We start from the raw sequence: 23293 nt of genomic DNA on the forward strand, positions 1-23293 counted from the left end.
TCCAATGTAATTTTATTTTCCTCACTGTTCCTGGCATAGTGCTCGATAAATATTTTTTATTATATCTATGTAATAAAAGGCAAAATGTTACACATTTTTATTTAATAATGGCATAGTATGAGTTGTATTCCACTGTTTTTCTAAATCATCAAATGAATAACCACTCAGTTCAGATTCTTATATCTGTTCTCAAATAATTCTCAACATAAGCACTGTGGTCTTGAGCATTTGATGTTTCACAATAAATTAACTAACATACATCAGAGGTTGTTTATCAGAGTGGGATGCAATTCCTTTACCATGCCCTTTCTGTTTTAGGAATTTTATGTCAACCTTTTAGCCTTAAAAACCCTTTCATAAACTCAGACCCCTATCCTTACCTCGCCTGTGGAAATTCACATCCTAATAAAAAGAAGTAGAAAAGCTTTAGCGTGTCTTTTTTTAAATTGTGGTAAAATATACATAACAAAATTTACCATTTTAACCATTTTTAAATGGTTTAGTAGCAGTAAGTATACACTGCTGTGCAAAGACCACCACCACCATTCATCCCCAGAACTTTTTTCATCTTCCCAAACTGAAACTCCATACCCATTAAACAATAATTCCCCATTATCCCCTGCCGCCCACCCCTAGAAACCACCATTCTACTCTCTGTCTCTATGAATTTAACTGCTCTAGGTACCTCGTATAAGTGGAATCATACAGCATTTGTCCTTCTGTGGCTGGATTATTTCCCTTGGCATAATGTCTTCAAGGTTCATCCTTGTTGTAGCATGTATCAGAATGTCTTTCCTTTTAAAGGCTGAATACTATTCCATTATATGTATACACCACATTCTGTTTATCCATTCATATATCAATGGACACTTGGGTTGTTCCCACCTCTGCACATCTTTAGATGGAGAGGAAGAGAAAATGGTATTAATGTATCCATCCACAAGCAGGTGATATTGTAAAACCTGTGCTTCTGTTCCAGTGGAATTCTTCCCTCTTATAATGTTGTTTCTAGCCTAGTGCTTACATTAGATAGCATACTATGGCATTTGTACAAGGAATGAACCCTACCTCTGAGAATGACCTTAAGAGAATGACCTCAAGTTGGGGCAGAATTATTTAATATAGGCCTTTTTCACTGCCAGAAGTTATGGAGCTTGGTATATAGTAGTTGCTCCATAAATGTTTGAATGAATGCTTAAATACAGATGGACAACCGTTCGTAATTGCCAAAAACTGGAAATAGCCCAAATAGTATAGTCACACGATGGAATACTTACAGCAATAAAAATGAATGAACTACAGATATACACAAAAACATTGAAAAATCTTAAAGAGAGAATCCATATATAATAGAATACATATTGCATGGTTCCATTTATAAAATTAAACAGACATACTTAAACTCCTTAAACATATGTCTAAGGATGCATAAATAGATAGTAAAGCTATTTTTTATGAAAAGCAAGGAAATGAATATTCTAAAAGTCGCAGTAGTTATCACTGGGAGGAGAAGAGGCTCATAACTGGGAAGAGTCACGTTGGGGAAGAGAGGGAGATTTCTGGGATGCTGATAATTGTCTGTTTCTTGACCTGAATCGAGATCTTATGGGTGTTCATTTTACAACAGTTTGTTTTATGCGCCTTTCTATATGATCATCATATTCCACAATTAAAAAAATTTTAAGTTCTATGATTCTAAGGAGAAAAACTAAAACGATCATGTGACATAATCATACACACAGTATTTTAGCTTTTAGTTTGATTGATGAAATGAGAAAGATGCCATTGGCCAGTTTGGAGAGTACCAGGAAAGTGCTATAGATTGTCTATATTAAGGTTTCCTTTTTACTGAGTTACCTATGTGGATTCCTGGGCTCTGTAGTTTGGGGAAATGGAGATCGGAAGAGGATCAGTACTGAGTAGAAGCCCGTCAACATCTGCAGTCCAGAAAAGGACCTGATGCTTCATTAGAAGGCGTTAACCTCAGTGTTTCCCCAGTGTTACTCATTTCTTAGAGATTGTATTCATTTCCATCACAGCATGATGTGTGAGAAATGGGAAACAGGCATATAGGACAAATCTTCCTCCCTCTAATCCCTGTTTATCCAACTACTCTCTTGAGCCATCATAGAAAGTAGCATCAAAGATCAGCAAATCTTTGACCAGCTTCTGAAAAGAATTTCCTCATTCACAGACTTTCATCAGATTAAAGTTACATGGCAAATTGCTTCATTAGTAGCTTTTAAATTGAGATAATGAACAACTTTCCCAGTTGCTTGGGTTCTGCTAAATGCTGAAACCGTTCCCATGTATATTACTGGCTTTGGTGGTTCTTCAATTAGCTTAAGCCTCAAAAAGCTTGACTGGCCTATGAGTAGATTATTAAAATGGAAGTCCTGATGGGTCTTACTTGTTACGATGTATAACAGATCAAGTGGCTACAGCTCATTTAGGAAGTGTCACAACAGATATTGTGACTAATTGGAGGGTATAGTTAGAAATATTTTCTTTAAAGATATCCAGCCATAACTTTAAACAGCTTCATGTCAGATTTTACATATGAGGGGAAAGCAATTAGCCAACGTACATTTCTCAGGGTAAAATACCAGAGTTTTGTTCCCCTGTTGTGTACAAATTTGACATTCCTTGACTAATTTGTTGAGTCTCTGTTCTAGACATAGCATAAATTTCTGATTTATACATGAATAACTGCCTAGTTTTCTGCATTTTTATGCTGCTTTTTGTACAGGTTCCTGCCTTACTTAACTGTCTTTCTTCTTTCAGGGTCTGACATTTCAGGAAGTGGAGAACTTCTTTACTTTCTTAAAGAACATTAATGATGTAGACACTGCATTGAGCTTTTACCATATGGCTGGGGCATCTCTTGATAAAGGTAATGAAACCCAAAATTTTTTTCTTGACACTATAAACACTGAATCTGTAATCTATTAGGTGACTACCTGTCCTTAACAGTAATACATGAATTTTTCTTGACATTGTTTTTTGATTTGTTTTGTTGACACTGTATGAGCCCTGCATTTCACCCTGGGAGGCCAAATTCAGCAAATATATTGTCTTGTGCTAAAGGCTATATAGTCAAGGCAGATTCCCATCTTTAAATGATTAGTCTTGGAAACAGGCATCTAAGCTGAGGCACAGTGAATGAAATTCAGAAATTCTCTCTTTAGAGCCAGACTTATGACATATATAATGTGAAGCTAAAGTTGCTGTTCATTGTAATTCATTCTTTGTTGAGAAGGAATGGTTTGTTTTGTTTTTCATGTTAAAGTTTTTGTGTTTTTCTTTAAAAGATAAAATCATGATTCTGAAAATAGCACCCCCTATTGGCTTACTTCATACAAATTCAGTTCCAGTTTGTACAGTCAATGTGAGAGAGCAGAGGAATTGAAAACAGTTTTTTCCCCAATATTTTATTATGAAAAATTTCAAACATACATAACAGTTGAAATAATTATTCAGAGAACATCCATATATCCACCTCAATGGATATTTTGCTATATTTTCCTGATAGAATATCTATGCATATATTCATCCTTCTGATTATCAATCTCTCTTAATTTTTGACGCATTCAAAGTTAAGTTAGAGACATAAGTACTTCACTCCCGAATACTTCAGCATGAATATTAATTGAAGTTCAGTAGATTTTTACAGTTCCCTTGTGCCCTTTCACAGTCAATTTCTGCCCTGGTTATCATGAGGCAATCTTAATTCTGTGTATTTTTCCACCATAGATTAATTTTGTCTGTTCTAGAACTTCACACAAATGGAATTATACAATGTACACTCTTTCTAAAGTTTCTCTCAGCGTGTGGTTGAGATCCACCCATGTTGTTGCATGTACAGTAGTTTGTTCCTTTTTTATGAATAGTAATCCGTTGTATGAATACACCACAATTTGTTTATCCACTCTTCTGTTGGACTCCTTGGCTGTTTCTAGTTATTGACTATCTTGAATCAAGCCACTATGAACATTCTTATGTTAGTCTTTTTGAGGACATGTATTTTCATTTTTCTTGGATAAATACCTAGGAGTAAATTGCTGTGTCCAGAGAAAGGTATTTCGTTTATAAAAAAAACTTTCAGACCCTTTTTCATAGTGTATCTTTTTTATACTCCCACTAAAAATGTACAGCGGTTCAAGTGGTTCCACATTCTTGTCAACAGTTGGTGGTATCAGTCTTTTTTAATTCTTGTGATTCTGGAATGTATATAAAGGTATCTCATGTTTGTTTCATTTTTTTTAATATTTTTTTTTTTGTTTTATTTTTGGCTGTGTTGGGTCTTTATTGCAGCACGTGGGATCTTCGTTGTGGCATGCAGGAACTATTGTTGCAGCATGCGGGCTCTTCATTAAGGTGTGCGGGCTTCTCTCCCTAGTTGTGGCACCCAGGCTCAGTAGTTGCAGCACGCAGGCTCAGTATTTGCAGCGCGAAGACTCTCTGGTTGTGGCGCACAGGCTCCAGAGTGCATGGGCTCTGTAGTTGTGGCACGAGGGCTCCAGAGCACGTGAGCTCTGGAGTTGCAGCACTCAGGCTCTCTAGTTGTGGCTTGCATGCTCAGTAGTTGCAGCGCGTGGGCTTAGTTGCACTGTGGCGTATGGGACCTTAGTTCCCCAACCAGGGATCGAACCCATGTCCCCTGCATTGGAAGGCAGATTCTTAACCACTGGACCACCAGGGAAGTCCCCTCATTGTGTTATTCATTTGTACTTCCCTGATGACCTCTGCTATTGAGCAACTTTTTGTGTTCTCATCATTCAGATATCTTCTTTGGTGAAGTGTCTGTTCAAATCTTTTACCCATTTTTATAAGTTTGCTTGTCTTATTGAATTGTGGAATTTCTTGATATATTCTAATATAAGTCCTATATCAGATATATATTTTGTGAACAGCTTCCTAGTCTGTGGCTTGCCTATTCATTTTCTTAATGGGGTCTTTTTTTTTTTTTACATCTTTATTGGAGTATAATTGCTTTACAATGGTGTGTTAGTTTCTGCTTTATAACAAAGTGAATTAGCTATACATATACATATATCCCCATATCTCCTCCCTCTTGCGTCTCCCTCCCACCCTCCCTATCCCACCCCTCTAGGTGGTCCCAAAGCACCGAGCTGATCTCCCAGTGCTATGTGACTGCTTTTCACTAGCTATCTATTTTACATTTGGTAGTGTATATATGTCCATGCCACTCTCTCACTTCATCCCAGCTTACCGTTCCCCCTCCCCGTGTCCTCAAGTCCTTTGTCTATGTCTGCGTCTTTATTCCTGTCCCGCCCCTAGGTTCTTCAGAATCTTTTTTTTTTTAGATTCCATATATATGTGTTAGCATACAGTATTTGTTTGTCTCTTTCTGACTTACTTCACTCTGTATGACAGACTCTAGTTCCATCCACCTCACTACAAATAACTCAATTTCGTTTCTTTTCATGGCTGAGTAATATTCCATTGTATATATGTGCCACATCTTCTTTATCTACTCATCTGTCGATGGACACTTAGGTTGATTCCATGTCCTGGCTATTGTAAATAGAGCTGCAATGAACATTGTAGTACATGACTCTTTGAATTATGGTTTTCTCAGGGTATATGCCCAGTAGTGGGATTGCTTAGTCATATGGTAGTTCTATTTTTAGTTTTTTAAGGAAACTCCATACTGTTCTCCATAGTGGCTGTATCAATTTACATTCCCACCAACAGTGCAAGAGGGTTCCCTTTTCTCCACACCCTCTCCAGCATTTATTGTTTGTAGATTTTTTGACGATGGCCATTCTGACTGGTGTGAGGTGATACCTCATGGTAGTTTTGATTTGCATTTCTCTAATGATTAGTGATGTTGAGCATCCTTTCATGTGTTTGTTGGCAATCTGTATATCTTCTTTGGAGAAATGTCTATTTAGGTCTTCTGCCAATCTTTGGATTGGATTGTTTCTTTTTTTGATATTGAGCTGAATGAGCTGCTTATAAATTTTGGAGATTAATCCTTTGTCAGTTTCTTCATTTGCAAATATTTTCTCCCATTTTTTTTTCAGTGCTTAACCATTTCTTTTAATTCTAATAATACTGAAAGTTAAGTGTTATTATTATCCAATTTTTTTTACATCTTTATTGGAGTATAATTGCTTTACAATGGTGTGTTAGTTTCTGCTCTATAACAAAGTGAATCAGTTATACATATACATATGTTCCCATATCTCTTCCCTCTTGCATCTCCCTCCCTCCCACCCTCCCTATCCCACCCCTCTAAGTGGTCACAAAGCACCAAGTTGATCTCCCTGTGCTATGCAGCTGCTTCCCACTAGCTATCTGTTTTACATTTGGTAGTGTATATATGTCCATGCCACTCTCTCACTTTGTCACAGCTTACCCTTCCCCCTCCCTATATCCTCAGGTCCATTCTCTAGTAGGTCTGTGTCTTTATTCCTGTCTTACTCCTAGGTTCTTCATGACATTTTTTTTCTTAGATTCCATGTATATCTGTTAGCATACGGTATTTGTCTTTCTCTTTCTGACTTACTTCACTCTGTATGACAGACTCTAGGTCTATCCACCTCACTACAAATAACTCAATTTCGTTTCTTTTTTTTTTTTTTTTAACATCTTTATTGGGGTATAATTGCTTTACAATGGTGTGTTAGTTTCTGCTTTATAACAAAATGAATCAGTCATACATAAACATATGTTCCCATATGTCTTCCCTGTTGCGTCTCCCTCCCTCCCACCCTCCCCATCCCACCCCTCCAGGCTGTCACAAAGCACCGAGCCAATATCCCTGTGCCATGCGGCTGCTTCCCACTAGCTATCTACCTTACTGCGTTTGTTAGTGTGTATATGCCCATGACTCTCTCTCGCTCTGTCACAGCTCACCCTTCCCCCCCCCATAACCTCAAGTCTGTTCTCTAAGAGGTCTGCGTCTTTATTCCTGCTTTACCCCTAGGTTCTTCATGACATTTTTTTCTTAAATTCCATATATATGTGTTAGCATACGGTATTTGTCTTTTTCTTTCTGACTTACTTCACTCTGTATGACAGACTCTAGGTCTATCCACCTCATTACAAATAGCTCAATTTCGTTTCTTTTTATGGCTGAGTAATATTCCATTGTATATATGTGCCACATCTTCTTTATCCATTCATCTGATGATGGACACTTAGGTTGTTTCCATATCCTGGCTATTGTAAATAGAGCTGCAATGAACATTTTGGTACATGACTCTTTTTGAATTATGGTTTTCTCAGGGTATATGCCCAATAGTGGGATTGCTGGGTCATATGGTAGTTCTATTTGTAGTTTTTTAAGGAACCTCTGTACTGTTCTCCATAGTGGCTGTACCAATTCACATTCCCACCAGCAGTGCAAGAGTGTTCCCTTTCTCCACACCCTCTCCAGCATTTATTGTTTGTAGATTTTTTGATGATGGCCATTCTGACCGGTGTGAGATGATATCTCATTGTAGTTTTGATTTGCATTTCTCTAATGATTAATGATGTTGAGCATTCTTTCATGTGTTTGTTGGCAGTCTGTATATCTTCTTTGGAGAAATATCTATACTACAAAACTACAGTAATCAAGACAGTATAGTACTGGCACAAAAACAGAAAGATAGATCAATGGAACAGGATAGAAAGCCCAGAGATATACCCACGCACATATGGTCACCTTATCTTTGATAAAAGAGGCAGGAATGTACAGTGGAGAAAGGACAGCCTCTTCAGTAAGTGGTGCTGGGAAAACTGGACAGGTACATGTAAAAGTATGAGATTAGATCACTCCCTAACACCATATACAAAAATAAACTCAAAATGGATTAAAGACTTAAATATAAGGCTAGAAATTACCAAACTCTTAGAAGAAAACATAGGCAGAACATTCTATGACATAAATCACAGCAAGATCCTTTTTGACCCACCTCCTAGAGAAATGGAAATAAAAACAAAAATAAACAAATGGGACCTAATGAAACTTCAAAGCTTTTGCACAGCAAAGGAAACCATAAACAAGACCAAAAGACAACCCTCAGAATGGGAGAAAATATTTGCAAATGAAGCAACTGACAAAGGATTAACCTCCAAAATTTATAAGCAGCTCATGCAGCTCAATAACAAAAAAACAAACAACCCAATCCAAAAATGGGCAGAAGACCTAAATAGACATTTCTCCAAAGAAGATATACAGACTGCCAACAAACACATGAAAGAATGTTCAACATCATTAATCATTAGAGAAATGCAAATCAAAACTACAATGAGATATCATCTCACACTGGTCAGAATGGCCATCATCAAAAAATCTACAAACAATAAATGCTGGAGAGGGTGTGGAGAAAAGGGAACACTCTTGCACTGCTGGTGGGAATGTGAATTGGTACAGCCACTATAGAGAACAGTACGGAGGTTCCTTAAAAAACTACAAATAGAACTACCATATGAGCCAGCAATCCCACTGGGCATATACCCTGAGAAAACCATAATTCAAAAAGAGTCATGTACCAAAATGTTCATTGCAGCTCTATTTACAATAGCCTGGAGATGGAAACAACCTAAGTGTCCATCATCAGATGAATGGATAAAGAAGATGTGGCACATATATACAATGGAATATTACTCAGCCATAAAAAGAAACGAAATTGAGCTATTTGTAATGAGGTGGATAGACCTAGAGTCTGTCATACAGAGTGAAGTAAGTCAGAAAGAGAGAGAGACAAATACCGTATGCTAACACATATATATGGAATTTAAGGGGGAAAAATGTCATGAAGAACCTAGGGGTAAGACAGGAATAAAGACACAGACCTACTAGAGAATGGACTTGAGGATATGGGGAGGGGGAAGGGTGAGCTGTGACAAAGCGAGAGAGTGGCATGGCCATATATACACTACCAAATGTAAGGTAGATAGCTAGTGGGAAGCAGCCTCATAGCACAGGGAGATCAGCTCGGTGCTTTGTGACCGCCTGGAGGGGTGGGATAGGGAGGGTGGGAGGGAGGGAGATGCAAGAGGGAAGAGATATGGGAACATATGTATATGTATAACTGATTCACTTTGTTATAGAGCAGAAACTAACACACCATTGTAAAGGAATTATACTCTAATAAAGATGTAAAAAAAAAGAAAAAAGAGGTAGGATTGTGATTACAATAACATTGAATAAATAGATTAATCTGGGGAGAATTGACATCTTAGTGATAGAGTCCTCCAGTTCATGAACATATTATCTCTCTCCATTTTTTTAGGTCTTATTTTATTTCTATCATCAGTGGTTTGTAGTTTTAAATACACAGGTCTTACACATATTTTTTAAAATTTATGCCCAAGTATTTTATGGTTTTAATGCTATTAAAAATTGAATTTTTATTTCATTTTCCAATTGTTTGCTATTATAAAATACAATTGATTTTTGTATATTGATCTTGTATTCTGTAGTCTTGCTAAATTTGCTCATTCTTCTAGGTATTTTGCGGATTCCTTAGGTTTTTATATGTAAGCAATCATGTCATCTGCGAAGAGAGTTTCACCTCTTCTTTTTTATATTTATGCCGTTTTTTCTTGCCTTATTGCACTTGCTTCAACCACCAATACAGTGTTGAATACAAGTGCTGAGAGCGGGTATCCTTGGCCTGTTTCTGATTTTAGGGGGAAAGCATTCAGTATTTCACCATTAAGTTGGATATTAGATTAGACTGTTCATAGATGCCCATTATCAGATTAAGGAAATTCCTTTCTTTTCCTAATTTAAAAAAAAGTTTTTGTCATCAATATTGAATTTTGACAAAACTTTTTCTATATATATACATAGCAATTATTATATGGCTTTTCTCCTTTATTTTCTTAATATGGTAGTTGCATTGATTATCCTTTATTGTCCTGAAATAAACCCTACTTGCTAATGATGTATTAGTCTTTTTGTATATCGCTAAATTTATTTCTAGCATTTTGTAAAATACTGAGGAATATTGGTCTGTAATTTTCTTTTCTGTAATGTCTTTTCAGATGTTGTAATCAGAGTATACTGTCCTCATAAAATGAGTTGGGGAATTTTTTCGTCTTTATTTTCAGTAAGAGTCTGTGAAAGATCACTGTTCTTTCATTTTGAATTGTTTGATAGAATACACCAATGAAACTATCTGGGCCTGCAGTTTTCTTTGTGGGAACATTTTAATAATTTAATTTTTAAAATAAATACATAGGTATTCAGAGTTTGTGTTTTATCGAGTGAATTTTAATACGTTGTCTTTTTTTTAGGAATTTGACCATTTTGTCTGTTATTTAATTTATTGACATAAAGCTGTTCATAATATTCCATCATTATCCTTTTAATATCTATGGATTCTATAAAATCTGAAATCTTACCTTTTACTCCTAACATTGATGAATTATGTCTTCTCTCTCTCCCTCTTTTTTTTTTTTTTTCTTATTTAATCTACCTCGGGGGTTAGCAATTTTGTTAAGTTTTTCAAAGGACCAATTTTTGACTTTGTTAATTTTCTCTCTGGTTTTTTGTATTGCATTGATTTCTGCTCATATCTTTATTATTTCCTTCCTTCTACTTATTTTCAGTATACATTACTTTTCTCTTTTTAGCTTCTTAACATGGAACTTTACCTACCTTTTCTAAGATAAGCTTTTTTTTTTTTTTTTTTTTTGTCTGTGTTGGGTCTTTGTTTCTGCAAGTGAGCTTTCTCTAGTTGTGGTGAGCAGGGGCTACTCTTCTTTGCAGTGCGCGGGCTTCCCATTGTGTTGGCTTCTCTTCTTGCAGAGCACGGGCTCTAGGTGCACAGGCTTCAGTAGTTGTGGTTCTTGGGCTCTAGAGCGCAGGCTCAGTAGTTGTGGCACATGGGCTTAGTTGCTCCACAGCATGTGGGATCTTCCCCGACCAGGGCTCGAACCTGTGTCCCCTGCATTGACAGGCGGATTCTTAACCACTGCACCACCAGGGAAGACCTAAGATAAGCTTTTGAGGCTATATATTTTGTTCTAAACATCACTTTATCTATATTTTGATACGTTGTATTTTCACCATCATTCTATTTGAAATATTTTCTGATTTTCCCCATGATCTTTGGTGACTCATGTTATTTAAAGATATGTTTTTTAATTTCCAAATATTTTGTTTTTTCTAGAGACACTCTTGTTTTTAATTTCTAATTTAATTCCATTGTGGTCAGACAACACACTCCATAAAATTTCAGTTCATTAAAATGGATTGAGACTTGTTTTATGGCCCAGCATATGGTCAGTTTTTTGATAAATGTTTCATATACATTTGAAAAGAATGTGCGTTCTACGCTTTTGAATATAGTGTTATAAAAATGTCAGTTAGGTCAGGGTGGTTGATAGTGTTCAGATCTTGGATGTCCTTACTGAATTTTTGGCTAGTTGTTCTATCAGTTAGTGAGAATGGAATGTGAAAATCTCCCAAGTATGGGGCCTCCGTGGTGGCGCAGTGGTTGAGAGTCCGCCTGCCGATGCAGGGGACACGGATTCATGTCCGCAGGAAGATCCCACATGCTGCAGAGCGGCTAGGCCCGTGAGCCATGGCCGCTGAGCCTGCACGTACAGAGCCTGTGCTCCGCGATGGGAGAGGCCACAACAGTGAGAGGCCCACATACTGCAAAAAAAAAAAGAAAAATCTCCAAGCATGATGTGTGAATTTGTCTGTTTTTCCCTTTATTTCTTTTTTCATATCTCCATGATTTAATCAAGGATCTCATATTGCATTTTATTTTATTTTTTATACAGCAGTTTCTTATTAGTTATCTATTTTATACATATTAGTGTATATATGTCAATCCCAATCTCCCAATTCATCCCACCACCACCACCACCCCTGCCACTTTCCCCCGCTTGGTGTCCATACGTTTGTTCTCTACATCTGTGTCTCTATTTCTGCCTTGCAAACCGGTTCATCTGTACCACTTTTCTAGATTCCATATATATACATTAATATATGATTTTGTTTTTCTCTTTCTGACTTCCTTCACTCTGTATAACAGTCCATAGGTCCATCCATGTCTCTACAAATGACCCACTTTCGTTCCTTTTCATGGCTGCGTAATATTCCATTGTATATATGTACCAAATCTTTTTTATCTATTTGTCTGTCAATGGGCATTTAGGTTGCTTTCGTGACCTGGCTATAGTCAGTAGTGCTGCAATGAACATTGGGGTGCATATGTCTTTTTGAATTATGGTTTTCTCTGGGTATATGCCCAGTAGTGGGATTTCTGGGTCATATGGTAATTCTAGTTTTAGTATTTTAAGGAACCTCCATACTGTTCTCCATAGTGGCTATATCAATTTACATTCCCACCAACAGCGCAAGAGGGTTCCCTTTTCTCCACACCCTCTCCAGCATTTGTTGTTTGTAGATTTTCTGATGATGCCCATTCTAACCAGTGTGAGGTGATACCTCATTGTAGTTTTGATTTGCATTTTTCTAATAATTAGTGATGTTGAGCAGCTTTTCATGTGCTTCTTGGCCATCTGTATGTCTTCTTTGGAGAGGTGTCTATTTAGGTCTTCTGCCCATTTTTTGATTGGGTTGTTTGTTTTTTTGATATTCAGCTGCATAAGCTGTTTATATATGCTGGAGATTAATCCTTTGTCCATTGATTCATTTGAAAATATTTTCCCCATTCTGAGGGTTGTCTTTTTGTCCTATTTATAGTTGCCTTTGCTGTGTAAAAGCTTTGAAGTTTCATTAGGTCCCATTTGTTTACTTTGGCTTTTACTTCCATTACTTTAGAAGGTGGATCAAAAAAGATCTTGCTGTGATTTATGTTAAAGAGTGTTCTTCCTATGTTTTCCTCTAAGAGTTTTATAATGTCTGGGCTTACATTTAGGTCTCTAATCCATTTTGAGTTTATTTTTGTGTATGGTGTTAGGGAGTGTTCTAATTTCATTCTTTTACATGTAGCTGTCCAGTTTTCCCAGCACCACTTATTGAAGAGACTGTCTTTTCTCCATTGTATATCATTGCCTCCTTTGTCATAGATTAGTTGACCATAGGTGCTGGGTTTATCTCTGGGCTTTCTATCCTGTTCCATTGATCTATATTTCTGTTTTTCTGCCAGTACCATATTGTCTTGATTACTATAGCCCTGTAGTCTGAAGTGAAGGAGTCTGATTCCTTCAGCTCTGTTTTTTTCCCCTCAAGAGTGCTTTGGCTATTCGGGGTCCTTTGTGTCTCCATACAAATTTTAAGAATTTTTGTTCTAGTTCCGTAAAAAATGCCACTGGTAATTTGACAGGGATTGCATTGAATCTGTAGATTGCTTTGGGTAGTATAGTCATTTTCACAATATTGATTCTTCCAATCCAAGAACATGGTATATCTCTCCATCTGTTTGTGTCATCTTTGATATCTTTCAACAGTGTCTTACAGTTTTCTGAGTACAGGCCTTTTACCTCCTTAGGTAGGTTTATTCCTAGGTATTTTATTCTTTTTGTTGCAATGGTGAATGGGATTGTTTCCTTAATTTCTCTTTCTGATCTTTCATTGTTAGTGTATAGGAATGCAAGAGATTTCTGTGCATTAATTTTGTATCCTGCAACTTTACAAATTCATTGATTAGCTCTAGTAGTTTTCTGGTGGCATCTTTAGAATTCTCTACGTATAGTATCATGTCATCTGCAAACAGTGACAGCTTTACTTCTTCTTTTCCACCTTGTATTCCTTTTATTTCTTTTTCTTCTCTGATTGCTGTGGCTAGGACTTCCAAAACTATGTTGAATAATAGTGGCGAGAGTGGACAGCCTTGTCTTGTTCCTGATCTTAGGGGAAATGCTTTCAGTTTTTTACCATTGAGAATGATGTTTGCTGTGATTTTGTCATATATGGCCTTTATTATGTTGAAGTAGGTTCCCTCTCTGCCCACTTTCTGGAGAGTTTTTATCATAAATGGGTATTTAATTTTGTCGAAAGCTATTTCTGCATCTATTGAGATGATCATATGGTTTTTATTCTTCAATTTGCTAATATGGTGTATCACATTGATTGATTTGCATATATTGAAGAATCCTTGCATCCCTGGGATAAATCCCACTTGATCATGGTGTATGATCCTTTTAATGTGTTGTTGGATTCTGTTTGCTAGTATTTTGTTGAGGATTTTTGCATCTATATTCATCAGTGATATTGGTCTGTAATTTTCTTTTTTGTAGTATCTCTGTCTGGTTTTGATATCAGGGTGATGGTGGCCTCGTAGAATGTGTTTGGGAATGTTCCTCCCTCTGCAATTTTTTGGAAGAGTTTGAGAAGGATGGGTGTTAGCTCTTCCCTAAATGTTTGATAGAATTCACCTGTGAAGCCATCTGGTCCTGGACTTTTGTTTGTTGGAAGATTTTTAATCACAGTTTCAATTTCATTGCTTGAGATTGGTCTGTTCATATTTTCTATTTCTTCCTGATTCAGTCTTGGAAGGTTATACCTTTCTAAGAATTTGTCTATTTCTTTCACTTTGTCCGTTTTAGTGGCATAGAGTTGCTTGTAGTAGTCTCTTAGGATGCTTTGTATTTCTGCGGTGTTCATTGTAACGTCTCCTTTTTCATTTCTAATTTTATTGAGTCCTCTCCTTCTTTTTCTTGATGAGTCTTGCTAAAGGTTTATCAATTTTGTTTATCTTCTCAAAGAACCAGTATTTAGTTTTATTGATCTTTGCTATTGTTTTCTTTGTTTCTGTTTCATTTATTTCTGCTCTAATGTTTATGATTTCTTTCCTTCTCCTAACTTTGGGTTTTGTTTGTTCTTCTTTTTCTAGTTCCTTTAGGTGTAAGGTTAGATTGTTTGAGATTTTTCTTACTTCTTGAGGTAGGATTGTATTGATATAAACTTCACTCTTAGAACTGCTTTTGCTGCATCCCATAGGTTTTAGATTGTCGTGTTTTCATTGTCATTTGTCTCTAGGTATTTTTTGATGTCCTCTTTGATTTCTTCAGTGATCTCTTCGTTATTTAGTAACATATTGTTTAGCCTCCATGTGTTTGTATTTTTTACGTTTCTTTCCCTGTAACTGATTTCTAATCTCATGGCATTGTGGTTGTAAAAGGTGCTTGATATGATTTCAGTTTTCTTACATTTACCAAGGCTTGATGTGTGACCCAAGATGTGACCTATCCTGGAGAATGTTCCATGTGCACTTGAGAAGAAAGTGTAATCTGCTGTTTTTGGATGGAATGTCCTATAAATATCAATTAAATCTGTCTGGTCTATTGTGTCATTTAAAGCTTGTGTTTCCTTATTGCTTTTCTTTCTGGATGATCTATCCATTGGTGTAAGTGAGGTGTTAAAGTCCCCCACTATTATTGTGTTACTGTCTATTTCCTCTTTTATAGCTGTTAGCATTTGCCTTATGTATTGAGGTGTTCCTATGTTGGTTGCATATATATTTATAATTGTTATATCTTCTTGGATTGATCCCTTGATCATTATGTAGTGTCCTTCCTTGTCTCTTGTAACATTCTTTATTTTAAAGTCTATTTTATCTGATATGATTATTGCTACTCCAGCTTTCTTTTGATTTCCATTTGCATGGAATATCTTTTTCCATCCCCTCAATTTCAGTCGGTATGTGTCCCTAGGTCTGAAGTGGGTCTCTTGTAGACAGCATATATATGGGTCTTGTGTTTTGGGGTTTTTTTAATTAATTCATTCATTATTTATTTTTGGCTATGTTGGGTCTTCGTTTCTGTGCGAGGGCTTTGTCTAGTTGCGGCAAGCAGGGGCCACTCTTCATCGCGGTGCACGGGCCTCTCACTATTGCAGCCTCTCTTGTTGCAGAGCACAGGCTCCAGACGCGCAGGCTCAGTAGTTGTGGCTCATGGGCCTAGTTGATCCGTGGCATGTGGGATCTTCCCAGACCAGGGCTGAAACCTGTGTCCCCTGCATTGGCAGGCAGACTCTCAACCACTGTGCCACCAGGGAAGCCCTGGGTCTTGTTTTTGTATCTATTCGGCAAGCCTGTGTCTTTTAGTTGGAGCATTTAATCCATTTACATTTAAGGTAATTATCAATATGTATGTTCCTATGACCATTTTCTTATTTGTTTTGGGTTTGTTTTTGTAGGTTCTTTTCTTCTCGTGTTTCCCACTTAGAGAAGTTCCTTTTGCATTTGTTGTAGAATTGGTTTGGTGGTGCTGAATTCTCTTAGCTTTTGCTTATCTGTAAGGCTTTTGATTTCTTTGTCGAATCTGAGTGAGATCCTTGCCAGGTAGAGTAATCTTGGTTGTAGGTTCTTCCAATTCATCACTTTAAATATATCGTGCCACTCCCTTCTGGCTTGTAGAGTTTCTGATGAGAAATCAGCTGTTAACCTTATGGGAGTTCCCTTATATGTTACTGGTCGTTTTTCCCTTGTTGCTTTTAATAATTTTTCTTTGTCTTTAATTTTTGTCAATTTGATTACTTTCTGTCTTGGTGTGTTTCTCCTTGGGTTTATCCTGCCTGGGACTCTCTGCACTTCCTGGACTTGAGTGGCTGTTTCCTTTCCCATGTTAGGGAAGTTTTCGACTATAATCTCTTCAAATAATTTCTTAGGTCCTTTCTCTCTTCTTCTTCTGGGATGCCTATAATGCAAATGTTGGTGCATTTAATGTTGTCCCAGAGGTCTCTTAGGCTGTCTTCATTTCTTTCCATTCTTTTTTCTTTATTCTGTTCCATGGCAGTGAATTTCACCATTCTGTCTTCCACGTCACTTATCCATTCTTCTGCCTAAGTTATTCTGCTATAGATTCTTTCTAGTATATTCATTTCAGTTATTGTATCATTCATCTCTGTTTGTTTGTTCTTTAACTCTTCTAGGTGTTTGTTTTTTAATTCTTCTAGGTCTTTAAACATTTCTTGCATCTTCTCGATCTTTCCCTCTGTTCTTTTTCCAAGGTCCTGGATCATCTTCACTATCATTATTCTGAATTCTTTTTCTGGAAGATTGCCTATCTCCACTTCATTTAGTTGTTTTTCTGGGGTTTTATCTTGTTCCTTCATCTAGTACATAGTCCTCTGCCTTTTCATCTTGTTTATCTTTCTGTGAATGTGGTTTTCATTCCACAGGCTTCAGAATTGTAGTTCTTCTTGCTTCTGCTGTCTGCCCTCTGGTGGATGAGGCTATCTAAGAGGCTTGTGCAACCTTCCTGATGGAGAGACTGGTGGCGGGTAGAGCTGGGTGTTGCTCTGGTGTGCAGAGCTCAGTAAAACTTTAATCCGCTTGTCTGCTGATGGATGGGGCTGGGTTCCCTCCCTTTTGGTTGTCTGACCTGAGGCAACACAGCACTGGAGCCTACCCCGCTCTTTGGTGGGGCTAATGGCAGACTCTGGGAGGGCTCATGCCAAGGAGTACTTCCCAGAACTTCTGCTGCCAGTGTCCTTGTCCCTGCAGTGAGCCACAGCCACCTGCCGCCTCTGCAGGAGACCCTTCAACACTAGCAGGTAGGTCTAGTTCAGTCTCCTATGGGGTCACTGCTCCTTCCCCTGGGTCCTGATGTGCACAGTACTTTGTGTGTGCCCTCCAAGAGTGGAGTCTCTGTTTCCCCTAGCCCTGTCGGTGTCCTGCAATCAAATCCCACTAGCCTTCAAAGTCTGATACTCTAGGAATTCCTCCTCCCATCGCTGGACCCTCTGGTTGGGAAGCCTGACGTGGGGCTCAGAACCTTCACTCCAGTGGGTGAACTTCTGTGGTATAAGTACTCTCCAGTTTGTGAGTCACCCACCCAGGGGTTATGGGATTTGAGTTTCTTGTGATTGCGCCCCTCCTACTGTCACATTGAGGCTTCTCCCTTGTCTTTGGATGTGGGGTATCTTTTTTGGTGAGTTCCAGTGTCTTCCTGTTGATGATCGTTCAGCAGTTAATTGTGATTCCGGTGCTCTCACAAGAGGGACTGAGCACATGTCCTTCTACTCTACTATCTTGAACCAATCTCATCGGTTTTTCCCTTTAAATGATGTCAGTCTTTGCTTCATTAATTTTGAGCTCTGGTATTAAGTACATACATACTTAATGATTATGATTATTGTCTTTTCTTGATGAACTGGCCATTTTATCATTATGAAATATTCCCCCTTTATGTTTAGTAATATGCCTTTTCTTGAATTCTATTTTGTCTGGTATTGATTTAATTACTCCAGCTCTTTGGGTAGTTATTGTTTGCATGGTATGTCTATTCTTTTATGTTAAACCTATCTGTGTCTTTAAGGTATATCTCTTCTAGACATAGAGTTGGGTCTAGTGGCCTTTTAGCTATACTTTTTTGCATTTTATATTTTAGTGGTTTCTCTAGAAATTATAACTTTTCATGGTTTACTTAAAGTTAATATTGTACCACTTCAAGTGAAATGTAAGAACCTTGCATTCGTACAGTTCCATTTCCCATCATTCCATCCTTTATGCCATAGTTGTCATTTTGTATTTCCTCTATATATGTTATAATCCCTATCATATAATGTTAGCATGTTTGTTTTCAACAATTATATTTTTCAGTAAATTAACAGAAAAAAATAATTTTTATACTTAGCCACATTTACCATTTATTCATACTTACCATTTTGAGTGTTTTTCATTTATTTCTGAATATCTAAAATTTTATCTGGTATCACTTCCATCAGTTTGAAGAACTTCCTTTATCATTTATGGTACGAATCTGCTGGCAGTTAATTCTCTTAGTTTTTGGTTTATCTGACAATGTTTTTATCTGACAATGTTTTTATTTCACCATTGGGTACTGTGATTTGTGATTTTTAAATCTCTCCAAAGCACTGACTCAGGTTTTATAAGCACAGTCTTGCTTATTCAACACTTTCTGATGGATTTCTTAAGATTTTCTAATATAAGATCATGCTATGTGCAAACAGAGATCATTTTACTTCTTCCTTTCCATCCTGGATGCCTTTTATTTCATTTTCTTGATCCACATAACTTTTTAAAACAGCATTTGTCTCCTTGCTTGTTTACATATTTATTTTTGTTTGTTTAAAATAATACCTCCTCTGACCTTTGTAGAAGCCTTTGGAAAAAATTAATGAAATCATGGAGGTTATGTATGTGTATGTGTAATACCACAGGGTCGTTTCTCCAGAATAGCTTTGGTTGTATTGCTTTGTTTCACAAAACAGATTTGACAGCATCTGCAAATCCAAAGATGTAAGATTTGAAGTCATCACTCATTATTAAAATAAAATTAATAAGCTCCTATTTATATTTGCATACCTTTTTTTGAAAAGTCCAACTAAAGACAATAGATTCACTTTAAAGAACAATTATATAGGATGAATCACTGTCTGTGTTAAAATTATAGGATGTACAAAATAGAATGATTCAGGGTAATGGTAGCAAAGGAAAGTGCAACCTGGTGGTTAAAGAAAAAAAAGATAAAGTGTTTCTTTCAAATGACTTCAAACCATTTCCTGGGATGTTTAGTCTCTCCATAGAGTTCATGCCTCATTATCCTTGTTAACAGAGGCAGTGGTACAAATTATACAGTCTTATCTGATATCCAAAAATATGTTTGGTTTTGAGATAGATGGTATTTGGCATTTATTTTGACTTCTTAGATTGTTTTATCTGTGTAACTTTGGAGTCCCTGAGTGTAAAAGATAGATATCTAGGGGAAACTGCCCTAGATTCATACTAAGTAAGAGGAAGAAGCCAAGTGTATTCATTTCCCAGGGCTGCTGTAACAAATTACCACAAACATGGTGATCTAAAACAACAGAAAGTTATTTCACAGTTCTGAAGCCCACAAATCTGAAATCAAGATGTTTGCAGGGCCATACTCCCTCTGAAGCCTCTAGGGAAGAATCTTCCCTTGCCTCTTCCAGCTTCTGGTGGCTTAGTCACTCCTTGGCTTGTGGCTGCATATTACCAATCACTACTTCTGTCTTCACGTGGTCTTCCCCTTCCTTCTCTCTTCTGTATATCTGTGTGTCTATCCTTTTTATATCTCTTGTAAGGACACTTGTCATTGGATTTAGGGCCCACCTGGTATCATCTCAAGATCCTTAATTACATCTGCAAATCCCCTTCTTCCAAACAAAGTCATATTCACAAGTTCTAGAGGCTAAGATGTAGGACATATCTCTTGGGGTGGCCACCATTCAATGCACTATAGCAACCAAGACCTAAATATCACTCATACATAGTCCACAAAGTTAGGCAAAAATAGAAGCAAAAAAGTATATGAGGTTAATTTACCGTGAGAATATTTGTATTGTCTGTTTAAAAACTCATTTTTGGGCTTCCCTGGTGGCGCAGTGGTTGAGAGTCCTCCTGCCGATGCAGGGGACACGGGTTCGTGCCCCAGTCCGGGAAGATCCCACATGCCGTGGAGCGGCTGGGCCCGTGAGCCTTGGCCGCTGAGTCTGCGCATCCGGAGCCTATGCTCCGCAATGGGAGAGGCCACAACAGTGAGAAGCCTGCGTACTGCAAAAAAAAAAACTCATTTTTTTAAACCTAATTATACTCTTTGCATGGCTAACTTCTATTTCTTCAAAGAGGCCTTCCCTGACTACTCAATATAAATTATAAAAAAACTAATTATATTGTCTGTAGCTTTTATAGTTTTTTAAAAAATAGGCATTAACCTAAAATCTTCTGCCTTCACTACTGTCATCAATTCCTATCCATAAATTATAGACATGGGCTTGAATTTTCACAAATATGACTTATCAGGTAGAGCAGAGACTACTAACTGTGATATTTTGTACATAGATAGGCCCTCAATAAATACTTATTAACTGAATTATGCCTCATCTGTCCAGGAGCTCGAACAAACAAAAGTAAGCATTATCCTTAATTCTGTACTCATTCATCCCCGTATTTATTTCTTCAATAAATCTGTGTCCCTGCTTCCAGAACATCCTGAATCTGACTCTGTTTCTCCACCTAGCCTACTCTAGTCCTGATCTCTTTACCTAGGCTTACAGGGCTCCATATGTCATGGCTCTTATATACTCTTTGAGTACATCAAATATCACTTTCTTACCAGTTCACTCCATTCCACATGTTCTTTTATATTCTAGATATATCAAGTTCATTCCCACCCAAAAGCCTTTGTTCGGGCTGTTCCTTCACCTCAAGTGCTCTTTCCCAGGATCTCTGTGTATTTGGCTCCTTGTAACTCAGGTCTCATATAAATCACTTTCCTGGTAACTCCATCAGCCTGTATCATAGGCTTTATCACTACCTGATATTTTCTTGTGTATTTATGTGTGCATTTATTATCTGTCTCTGTTTACTAGAATGCTTATCTGTCTTGTTCCTGGATATATTCCCTGTGCCTAGGACAATATCTGGGATATAGTAGACACCCTATAAATATTTGCTCAATAAATGAATGAGTGAATGAACATCTTGATAGATGTGAAAAAGACATAGGATCTCAAGCCAATAACCCCTCACCTTTGACAGTAGACCCAGAGAACAAATTCATGTCATGAATTCACGGTGTACTATAACCCCTATCTTTTAGACTTAACATACATTTCACCTTCATCTGAGCTTAAGGGGGTCATGATATCCGCAATGTTAAGTGATGTACTGCAGGGTGCATGCAAAGACTAGCCTGTGCTTGGCTACCGTTCCAGGTTCCTTCCCTCTGCCAGATGTGCCTGTGTTCACTTCCTTTGCTCTGCCAGATGTGCCTGTCTTTTGCAGGCTCTCCTTGCACTCTCCCCTTTGCTTTTAAACATTCCTGATCCTAATAGTCATACTAGTGATTTTTCCATTCGTTTGAGTTCTATACCAATTCTCCTTCCACTGAATCATGGAATTTCACTGCTGAAATGAATCTTAGAAGAGAGGAAGAAAAGTGTAATAGTTAAGAATACTGGATTTGAATCTTGGCTCCATCATTGACTAGCTGAGTAGCTTTGGGCAATTTCTGAATTTGGTTTCTATGTTTTTAGAATGAGGATAATAATATCCACCTCATAGGATTGTTCTGAGGATAAATCTACACAAAGCACTTAACCTTGTGCCTATCATGCAGTGAATGTTTAATAAATGGCTGCTGCTTCCATTATGAGGTTGATGATATAACCAGATTTAGTGTGGTTCATCCATTCATTCAGCTAGCAGCATAGGCACTATGCTGGGCACAGGGTTCTACTCTCAAGAAGCTCATAGTCTATTAGGGGAGAAAGAAAAGGATACAAGCTGTTCACGTTGTTGTGATAGGTGCTAATGAGGGCCTCTGACCCCTATGAGGGGTGGGGAAAGAGTGAGGCAGGGGTTGGCACAGGAGTACTTTTGTCTGCCTGCTGCTCTGTCTCAGCTGTCTTCATTTTTTCCCAAAAGGTTAGGACCTTCAGAAATTGGCACCTTTTAGAAGCCCTGGCACTCTCTCTTCCTTGGCTACTTTAGAGCTTGCAAACCTGTCTTTAGACATAATTTAGTACAGAATTTCTGAAACGGCATCGTGAAGGACATTATATACTGCAATATGTTAATGGTTTTGTGGGTTTAAAACCCAAAAAAAGTGTTCCATGGTTCAAATAAGTTTGGAAAATGCCAGGTTATACAGAATTTCTTCCTGCAGCACTACTCCTGCCAACTTTTTAATATGCTAATGTGCATTATTAATCTCCAAGAGAGTGATATAGTTCCCAAACTTGACTTGCCTCAGAATGTCTTTAACAACTTATAGAGCTAATGTTCCTCAGAACAGTTGGAGAACCCAGGCAGGTGGCAACTGCAGATTTACATTCCAGCGTGATGTAATCCCTCAGAGTGAAAATGCCAAATTTCATTGTGGCTGTTTCTTTAGTTCTACGTGGTTCATGTGAGAATGACAACTCTCAGGCAAGAATGACATGTCTTTGTTGAATTTTGACCATTTGGAGAAAGAACCTTTCTGCATGAACTATAGTACCTTTCTACTATAGGTCACCTCTTTTGTTAGCACTTAAGAGGAATTGGTTCTATTGCTTATTCATATACATACTGGGCATAGAATTAGATATATAACCTCTCAAGGGCTGTGTGAATGATTTACCTAGTCTGCTGAAGAAGGTAATGGAAAATTGAACATGGGTCCTTCCCCATGGCATCCTATGATGGAAGAGTTAGAAATTATTTGAGTTGGAGCTCTAGAATGAGCTATGGCCTGTATGACTTAGAGTATTCTCATTTCTGCCAAGAGAATAAAAGGTTTCTAGGTATGGTAAAGCCCCATTATAAGCACCTTAGGATATTAGAGATTTGGGAAACTTGTAGGTTCAGTTGTGTCCCCTGTGTACTTTGAACTATAATACAGGAAATAATCACACAGATATAGGCCATGGCCTTTA

The 23293-nt window shown here is 37.5% G+C and overlaps 1 protein-coding gene across 2 annotated transcripts in view; it reads left to right on the forward strand.

The window, feature by feature from the left end:
• Positions 1 to 23293, forward strand: part of MICU1 (mitochondrial calcium uptake 1) — a 201326-nt gene that overhangs the window by 160484 nt on the left and 17549 nt on the right. For both annotated transcript variants that reach the window (XM_060034819.1, XM_060034820.2), the window contains exon 10: positions 2785 to 2893. In XM_060034819.1, the coding sequence (XP_059890802.1) occupies positions 2785 to 2893 (109 nt within the window). The remainder of the gene's footprint in view (positions 1 to 2784; positions 2894 to 23293) is intronic.

The sequence above is a fragment of the Delphinus delphis genome, chromosome 16 (assembly GCF_949987515.2).
Source record: "Delphinus delphis chromosome 16, mDelDel1.2, whole genome shotgun sequence".
NCBI lineage: Eukaryota > Metazoa > Chordata > Mammalia > Artiodactyla > Delphinidae > Delphinus > Delphinus delphis.